At 36.1% G+C, this 10,000-nt stretch overlaps 1 protein-coding gene across 1 annotated transcript; it reads right to left on the bottom strand.

The window, feature by feature from the left end:
- Positions 1-2,637: 2,637 nt before the first annotated feature.
- Positions 2,638-3,923, bottom strand: LOC144973916 (uncharacterized). Its single transcript, XM_078916803.1, has 3 exons — positions 3,882-3,923; positions 2,778-3,591; positions 2,638-2,738 (listed from the first exon to the last, which is right to left on the bottom strand). The coding sequence occupies exons 1-3, from the start codon at positions 3,921-3,923 to the stop codon at positions 2,638-2,640; spliced, it is 957 nt and encodes a 318-aa protein (XP_078772929.1).
- Positions 3,924-10,000: the final 6,077 nt, after the last annotated feature.

Here is a 10,000-nt window from a genome sequence, read left to right as displayed (position 1 = left end):
GGTAAAGCGCTTTGAGGCTTCGGCATTTAGCGCTATGCAAGAGCACTTCATTATTTATTAAATGCATTGAACGTATGCAATCCAGCATTTAAATTAGTTGTAAGTAGTCATTTTCTAATGTTCTAAAAATATCCATTTTTCAGGCGTATTCTGTCTCATTGTTGTCAAAAAATGAATGGCTCAAATATAACAATTAGACAGAATTCATTTAAGCTAAGAACATTTAATATACTGAAATTCGACTAATTTTAAAATGATGTTAATAATAAGTGATTCAGTAGCAGGTGATCTTTTGATGAATACTTGTTTCTTTACAGTGTAGTAATAGTAGTCTATGTAGAATCCTAATCAGCCTCAATCTTATCAATTGTAATTGAGTAAACAACTACTTAGAATATTGCTAAACCCTATGAGATTATATTATGACAAGAGATGGTTTCATGTTATCCTTGCTTTTTTAAATTTTCTAAATCTTTAATTAATATGGCCCCTAAATCCCTTTCTCTTCTAACTATTTGGATCTATGGCTGAACTTAGCAGGAAGAAGCTCTCTTATTTTTAAATGAGCGGACAAAACAAACAAGATCAGTTAGTGCTTGTAATTAACCCTTCAGCCGTTGCATTTGGCACGATATATCAATTGATAGAGCACTCAGCTCACAAGCCAATGGACCGGTTTACATCTAGGGAAGAGTAATTTTCTGAGTATTTTGCCTAACCAGTATCTGTTTGGTAGTTGTTTTAATCAGATCTGATATTATACGCATTTTACTTACTAGCAGTGTATACAATGGACAGCATGCAAATGTCTCATAAACTGTGATTGGACCCCATATGGGCCTTGTGAATCACTTTTTAAAAGCATATCAGTGGTGTAAATTCTAATATCGTCCATAAAGGCATAATTTAAGCAAATAAATATAATATTTCTCCTGCAAGCTTGTTAGCGGTTGTCTTGAACCAATCCGTTTTCCGCCAATATCCGCCACTGCCTATATCCAGGTACACTTTCACACTTGAGTCATTTGGATTAATGTGATTAAATTGCCTTACCCAAGCACATAAAGCCGAGGTCAGAATTTTTCGATCACTGCCACAACATCTGGCTACTGACTATGCTAACTGCCGCCTGAGTTTGTTACAAAAGGTAATGTCGTACAGATGAGCAACGGATGCCACATCGACTTGACAGCTTGATAGGACTTTTATTGAAACTCATTGCCTTCTCGATTTATTTCGTTTAAGTAAGATTAAATTATCTCCGATTGGAAAGGGTACAATTTAAGCAGGAAAACTTTGAGTAATAAATAAAAACAATAAAAATAACATTTCCTAATAACGTGAACATTCAATCTGGCTAAACTAGCCTATCAGATCTTATCTTATTAAAAGCAAACTAGCGTATACATGACATAATAATAATATGGAAACAATCATTTTAATAACATTTGTTTTTGATTATGACAAACATTGATCATATTCGTATCTTTATGAAACCAATCCTTTGTCAACAGAACCAGAGTTTTTGTTTCAAATTTAATGCCATTCCAAATGATAACTATACGATGAACTAAAGAATTTTGTATAAGTTTAGTTTTTCACCGTGAACCATCAATCTTTAAGTTATTACCTCTTGTAAAAATAACAAGAGCGAATGTAAAAAGGACTGTTGGATCTACATCAAACAGAGAATGAACAATTGTATATAAAATACAATAAAACTCCAACTAATATTCCATTCTTTAGCACAAGTCAAAGTGATAATAAGCTGCTAAAAGTAATTTTTTTTTTTAAATGAACAAAATACCAAACTCGGAAGGTTTCGGGCTCAAACCCCTTCTTCAGCCAACAACAAAAATCAATAAAAACATAGATACATGACAAAAAAAAAAAAAAAAAAAAAAACCAAGATCGACGACTAAATATTTCGTACGTCCTCTCTGTTGAAGAATAATCTAGGAATGTAAACAGATAGGACGTACTTAATATTTAATTGTCCATCTGGTTTTTTAGTCATGTAAAATTTATGTTTTTGTTTTTTGGGGGTTTTTTGTGTTGTTGGTTTAAGAAGGGTTTTGAGCCCGAAATAAATGTTCCGGGTTTGGTATTTTGTTCTTTATTGAAGCTATTATGTTCATTTTTGTTCATTCTTTTACTGTAGATTTATTCAATTAGTTAATGTGTTACGTACCTGTTGACGTCATTTTAGAAGGAGTTGTGTTCACTGTTTGGGGAGTTGTAAGTTTTGTTAACATTGTAGAATGTGTTTTTTGAGAAGTTTTCATAGCAAACGTTGTTATTTTAGTGGATTTAGTAGTTGTTGGTGGTGTTGTTGTTGTTGTTGTTTTTATTGTTGTTGCTCCCGTTGTGGTTCTGGTGGTGGTGGTGGCGGTGGTGGTGGTAGCCAGTGTAGTTGTAGTTGTCAGTATTGTTGTCGGCGTAGTTGTTGGTGTAGTTGATAGTGTTGTTGTCGGTGGTGTTGATGCTGTTGTTGTTATCGTTGTTGTTGACGGTGTTGTTGGTTGGGGTGTTGTCGATATTGTTGTCGATGTTGTTGTTGTCGGTGTTTTTGTCCATGTTGTTGTAATTGTTGTTGGTGTTATTGTTGGTGTTGATGTCGGTGTTGTTGACGGTGTTTTAGTCGTTGTTGTTGGTGTTTTTGTTGATGTTGTTGTTAGTGTTGATGTCAGTGTTGTCGTCAGTGTTGTTAGCGGTGTTGTAGTCGTTGTTGTTGTTGTCTGTGTTGTAGTCGTTGTTGTTATTGTTGTCGGTATTGCAGTCGTTGTTGTTGGTGTTGTTGTTGGTGTTGATGTCAGTGTTGTTGTCCGTGTTGTTGGTGTTGATGTCAGTGTTGTTGTTGGTGTTGTCGGTGTTGTTGGTGTTGTTGGTGGTGTTGTCGGTGTTGTTGGTGGTGTTGTTGGTGTTGTCGGTGTTGTTTGTGTTGTCGGTGTTGTTGACGTTGTCGGTGTTGTTGGTGGTGTTGTCGGTGTTGTTGTTGGTGTTGTTGGAGTTGTCGGTGTTGTTGGTGGTATTGTCGGTGTTGTTGGTGTTGTTGTTGGTGTTGTCGGTGTTGTTGGTGGTGTTGTCCGTGTTGTTGGTGGTGGTGTCGGTGTTGTTGTTGGTGTTGTCGGTGTTGTTGTTGGTGTTGTTGGTGTTGTCGGTGTAGTTGGTAATGTCGGTGGTGTTGACGTTGTCGGTGTTATTGGTGGTGTTGTCGGTGTTGTTGTTGGTGTTGTTGGTGTTGTCGGAGTTGTTGGTGGTATTGTCGGTGTTGTCGGTGTTGTTGTTGGTGTTGTCGGTGTTGTTGGTGGTGTTGTCGGTGTTGTTGGTGGTGGTGTCGGTGTTGTTGTTGGTGTTGTCGGTGTTGTTCTTATTGTCAGTGTTGTCGATGTGGTTGTTGCGGTTGTCAGTGTTGTTGTTGATGTTGTCGGTGTTGTTGTTGATGTTGTCGGTGTTGTTATTGATGTTGTCGGTGTTGTTGTTGATGTTGTCGGTGTTGTTGTCGGTGTTGTTGTCAGAGTTGTTGTCGGTGTTATTGGCAGGATTGTTGTCGGTGTTGTTATTGATGTTGTATGTTTTGTAGTCGGTATTCTTGTTGATTTTGTTGTTGGGGTTATTGTCGGTATTGCTGTCGGTGTGGTTGTTGATATTGTTGCTGCCATTGTTGTTAGTGTTGTTTTTGGTGTCGTTGATTTTGGTGTTGTTGATTTTGATGTAGGTGTTGTTGCCATTGTCTGTACTGTTATTGATGTTACTGATGGTATCGGTGTTGTATTTGGTTTTGTTTTCGTTGTTGTAGTCGTCGTCGTTGGTGTTGTTGTTGGTGATGTAGTCAGTGTTGTTGGTGTTGTTGTTAATGTTGTTGGTGTTTTTCTCGATGCTGTCGGTGTTCTTTTTGGTGTCGTTGATCTTGTTGTCGGCATTGTTGCTATTTTTGTTGGTCCTGTTGATGTTGTTGCCGGTGTTGTCGGTGTTGTATGTGTGGTCGGGGTTGTAGGCTGTGCTGTTTGTGTTGTCGATGTTGTTGGTTTTGCTGCTGGTGTTGTAGTCCGTGTTGTTTGTATTGTTGTCGGTGTTGTTGGTCGTGCTGTTTGTGTGGGTTGTGCTGTTGGTGCCTTTTTCGGTGTTGTAGTCGGTGTTATTTTTGATGTTGCTGTTCGTGTTGATGTTGTTTCTATTAGTGTTTTTGCTGCAGTTGTCGGCGATATGGTTTGTGTTGTTGCTGGTGTTGTTATTAATGTGGTTGCTGAGGTTGTTAATCTTATCTGCGTTGATGTTGGCGTTGTTGGTGGTGCTGTTTCAGTAGTTGTTGGTTCCGTCTTTGGTGATGCTGTTGATAGTTGTGGTGTGGTTGTTAATGTTGTTGCTTTGGTAGCTGTCGGTATGGCTGATGATCTAATTGTTGGTATAGATGCTGTTATTGTTGTTGGTCGTGGTGTTGCTGTTGTTTTTGATGGTGGCGTTATTAATGTTTTTGTTGTCTCCATTTTTCTTATTCGTACTTGTGTATATTTTGATGTAGGAGTTGGTGCAGTTGTCGATGTAGTTCTTCTTGATATTGTTGATGTGCTCAATTGTTTTGTATTTTGAGTATTTATTTGTGAAGTCTTTGACTTAGTGATTATAGCTAGTAGTGCTGCTGGTGTTGCTGTTACTGCTGTTGTTGTTGGAGTTGAAGATCCAGTTTTTGATGTAATTGCCATATTTGTTATTGGTGCATCTATGATTGTAGTTGCAGAAGTTGAAGGTATTGCTCCAATTATATATTGAGCATCTGCGGTAGGTCCAAAAGTTGTATTAGAAGTGTATGTCGATTCCATTGTAGTGGTTGCCGCTGTTGTAATAAGCGGTGTGGTTGTTGCTGAAATTATTGTAGTTGCTGGCGGAGTTGTTGCCAGTGCTGCTATCGTGGCTATTTTGGTAGTAACGGTTGTGGTAGCTAGTATACTAATAATTGATGTATTTAGTGTTGACGTAATTGTCGTTGGTTTGTTCGATATTGGTGGTGGTGGTATATTTGTTGTAATGATTGTTGACGGCGGTGTTGATATTATTTTTGATGAAGTTGTTGTAATTCTTGTTGATGGGTTTGATGAAGAAGGCGTTGGTGGTGCTAGTTTTGACGATGTTGTTATGACTTGATTGATAGGCACTGGGGAGATAGTGCTGTCAGTCGCGTAGTTTAAGAAAGGCACGATAGATGGATAACTTTGATGAGCTGCTATTCTAGTTGTGTTCTCATTGGCATATTGAGCTAGGGTATTTGACAATGTAGGCACTTTGGGTGTTAATATTTTTGTTACTTTAGCAGTTTGCGTGTTTACTGTGGTCGCATTTGTGTCGAATGTAGATGTCGTACTTTTATTAGTGATACTATCAATTAAATAAAGTGTTGATATATCAGTTGTTGGTTTAGTGGAGGGCGTAATACTTTTTATGTTTCTTTTAGAAGTTATGTGTGTACTCTTTCCCTCTGAGGCAACGGATGTTTCTGATGTTTGGGGCATGGTGGAAGACATGTTTGGGTATAAACTTTTGGCGCTGGTCATTGCGACTATAAGAATACTGGGCGAACGAGCATGAGAGGTGTCAGTAGCTTCTTGCTTGACAAGCGTAGTTGAAGCTTTCGTATTGGAGATGTCGGCGGGGATAAGAATAAAAATAGAAGTAGTGGTTTGGTCGGTAGGGTTGTGGGTGGATGGCGATTTCGTATTTGGTGTTTTGAGCATTGCAGATATAGATGACGTAATGTGTGTCGATGAAAGAGACTGATCAACGCTTCCCAGTGTAGATGCAATTGTTTCTTTGGAAGTCAGTTGCTTTCTTGAAGGCGTACTAGTCTGTGATATTGCTTTTTTCATACCAAAACTTGTGCTCGACATTTCTGACCCTAGACTTGACTCAGTAGTGTCTCTCGTAAAAGCAGTTGAAGAAACGGGAGATATTATTGACGGCTGTTTCGTGGCTATTGAAGAAACAGATAAAGTGCTCGACTTGGTTGAGTCAGTTCTGCCTTGACCCATTATAAGAATCTTCATGAATGTTGATGTGACAGTGGTATCCAGAGACTGTGTAGATGGATGAGTCTGGATATCTATGGAATAGAGAAACGATATACTCATAATTTTACCATTGTCTTATCTGAGATGATAAAAAATAAGACTGAAAACTTAAAAGCCAAGAGTCAAATGAAAATATTCACGTGTTTTATGAGCAAACAAGCAACGAACCATGACTCTGAGTTGAGTGATTTCCATTGTCATATTTTCTGATCAAGGATGTAACAAAAGAAAGAAAATTGCACTGTCATACTCAAAACTATCCATTTCTTATGAGTCAATGATATTCTTTGACAATCGTACATGGTGTAAGGTGTGAAGCCTTTGCAGCAGTCCTTTCTTCCATCATTATAAACATCGTCGTTGTCGTCATCATCATCATCATCATCACCATCATCATCATCATCATCATCATCATCATCATCATCATCATCACCATCATCAACTTCATCACTGCTCTCCTTTCGTCCATCTTCATCATTTTATCAACTTGATAATACATAAGCAAAACATACAAGATACATTGATCCACTGTAATAAAATCACTAGTTGCAGATAATAATAGTTATATTTTTTATTACCATCAAACAACTCGATAAAGAATACTTACCGGACTTTGTTGGTTGCTGTGTAATACGATCTGAATTGTTTTGTTGAGTACTTTCCTCGGTGCTGTTGGAGGATACTCCAAATTTACAGAGTATAAGATATAAACAAAGGGTCGCAACTGGCAACACTTGAGCTGTGTCTGAAAAGTAATAAGTTCAGAGATTTTCATCTCGAGACAATCTAAGATTAAGTCTATTATAAATGAAAGACGTTCTACTGTGATTTCTACTATAATTTGAAAGACTTCAATTTCTCATCAACGAAAATATTCATCATCGAAGAAATAGCTTCCATGGTCATAAAGTATTTTCTGCATGTTGGAGAGATTTTGACAATTTAAGGAGAATTAAAACAAACACACACACGCACACACACACACACACACACACACACACACACACAAGCAATCAAGAGGGCGCGCAACTAAACATATTTAGTAGATAGATAGATAGATAGATAGATAGATAGATAGATAGATAGATAGATAGATAGATAGATAGATAAACATAGTACAACTTACTTATCGCTGTGACCATGGCACTGGATCCCCCTTCTTATTATTGCCGAGGTTACCTGAAATATGAAGATAACAAAAGTTTTTGCTCGACACTAATAAAAATTAATAGTTTGAATTGTCCTCCAAATTGAACACGACATTTTTTTAAACATAAAATGAAAAGAAAGCTCATTGTTCCTTTTTGCGTTATCATTTTAAAGAAAAAAATATCACGCTAACCTTTTTACGAGCGGGGTTTGATTTCACTCTAGTATAACATTGCTCCATAGATATCTCTTCAGATTTTGATCTTGTTCAGTCACTTTGGAAAATGAGGAGACTGATGTAGTGCCTTCTATAGTTTTATACGTTGGTATGTCACAGAGGATGCTGTCCAGGTTACTTCTAATTTTTTTTTTCTTGAAAATAGTTCCAAATTCTTCTGGTAGATCCTGCTTAGACTTATATGGCTAACGCCATACTAGTTGACATTGAGTTTTGTAGCATCATAAATTATCCATGACAGTTATTACTACGTGTTTTATGCTCTAGCAGTTGACAAGTTATTGATGTTAAAAAGACTGGCCTGTTATTGTTCAGTTATTGTTGTTTATATGAAAAGTACAAGAAATATGAAATTGTCCGTCTTAATTTCAAACCAATGATGACAAATCATGAAACATGTATCGTATCGTATCGTTTAAGACCTAATAGGTTATAAATACCTGTATTTGTCCGGTGTAACTTTTATGCATAGATACAATGTAGCTTCTTTCAATTTCTTGGCTTTGTTAATACAAAATAAATTTTTAAAAACGAAACCCACAAAATAAAAAATAATCGAAATTTGTTTTAGAGATGACAAGATTTACTGTACGTAAAACGTATTTATGTTTTAATTATGTTAAAGTAATTAAGTGAATACATTATTTCGAATGCAACGATTTGCGTAAAAACGCCAAACTGACAACTTTGTACAATGTCGAGATTGGTTGTTTTTGAGAGTGTTAGTGTCGTCGGCCGTCGGTACACTTTTTATGATATCTGTTTGACTCAACGAACTTTCAAACTGAGTTTAAATTATATACGTTATCTGTTTATCTATCTGTTAAAAGCACATTTCTAATTTTCAAATTTTTCAGTAGTGTTGTGCGCCGTATAATTGTTTTTTTGACTCAAATGGCACAATGTTCTCCATAAGGCTATATTTTTTTAAGAAAGGATGTTTGCCGTTGCCTGAGGACTTGGATCTGTATCTGTAATGATTTGATGCATCTTGTCATCAATTTATATCATTTAACCAGTGTTTAATCTTTTCACAGTTTATTCTGCTTTTTGTAGGGTTTATGGACACAAAAATAGGGCGATAACGTTTAGAAATAACGTCAGTCTATGGCACATATAACGAAAATCTTACGAATCCAGCTATTCTTTCATTGCTGGGTGCAGAGATGCCTGAAAATTCATTGGTTAACCCGAATCAAAATATTTTCTTTGAGGTGATTTTCTATCAGTTGATACCGGAACCCCGGAACAAGAATAGAAAACTTTACAAATCCTCTTGTCACTTAGACCTCAGAATGCGACTGTGGAAAATGGACCACTACTGAATCAACAACAAATAAGAATATAGAAAATGTACCTCTACTGTTTCAACACAACAAATATGAATGTGGGAAATGTACCACTACTGTTTCAACAACAAATATGAATGAACATTGAACATGAACATTTATGTAGTGCATTTCCTCGGATTCACCATGCCCAATGTGTTTAACAGTGGACAAATATGAAATAGAATTTCCATTTCGCACATTAGAATTCTGTTAGACGTCACTTTCGTACTTGAGTCATTAAGGTAACCATTGGTAAACAACACAAACAATCGTCTGGAAAGCCAAAAAGTATTGATGTATCTCTATTAAGAAAGTCTCAGCAGGAGCAAAGGTTGCCTGATTCTATAGTAGGAAAACTAATGGTGAAAAGTAAAGTTGAGTGGCTTTGAAAATAAATAAATTGAAGTTGAGTGGAAAGATATCTGTTGAAAAAGAATTTTATGCAAAGATTTTAATAGCAAAGTGGCTAAACTGGCGCTTTAATAATAGTTACAAGGACTTATTAATTAATTTATTTAACTACTCATTTATTTTTTATCTATTCATTTATTCATTCATTCATTCGTTTATTTGATGTTTATACCTTTGTATCATTTTGTTTTGTTTGGATTTTGAGTTTGATTTTTTTTTTCGGTTTTTGTTTTGTTTTTGTAATGTTTTTTGTTGTTGTTTTTTTTTTCTCTTGTTTCATTGTTTGTTTGTTTTTTTGTTGTTGTTTGTTTTATATATCTCCACTGAAGAAATATATTTAACACTAACTATATCTAGTCCGCTTTTTAATAATTCGAAACTTTAAAAAATATATTGATTTTTTCACCATTATCTAGTACAAGTTCACATGGAAAAATAGATCTAAATAATAACTGAGGATTGTGCGCAATCTTACCTTGGAATCATTACAAGGAGCTCCGTGAATATCATCACATTTTCCTGCTTTTGAAGTCAAGTTTGTTTACTATAAAATTCCAGCAATTGTTATCTAAATCTAAAATTTTCATAGGCTGGTCTTCTAATTTGAAAGTCCATCACTCTATTGATGTGATCACAAACAGAAATGATAATAATATTCTCTGTACCACATCGTTTTTATTATGATCAATGGAATTCGCCTTGCCCAAGAATATCCCTCTTCTCTGCCCACTATACCATGGAGTTGTACTATTTATCGATGGCACCAAAGCCACTTACTCTCAGAGTAGAGTTGCTCAATGGCCTGGTCA

Source organism: Berghia stephanieae, chromosome 5 (genome assembly GCF_034508935.2).
Source record: "Berghia stephanieae isolate SIO BIC M18660-M18661 chromosome 5, UCSD_Bste_1.3, whole genome shotgun sequence".
Lineage (NCBI taxonomy): Eukaryota > Metazoa > Mollusca > Gastropoda > Nudibranchia > Aeolidiidae > Berghia > Berghia stephanieae.
Note: the sequence above shows the minus strand (reverse complement) of the source record. Positions and strands in the feature narration are given on the sequence as shown.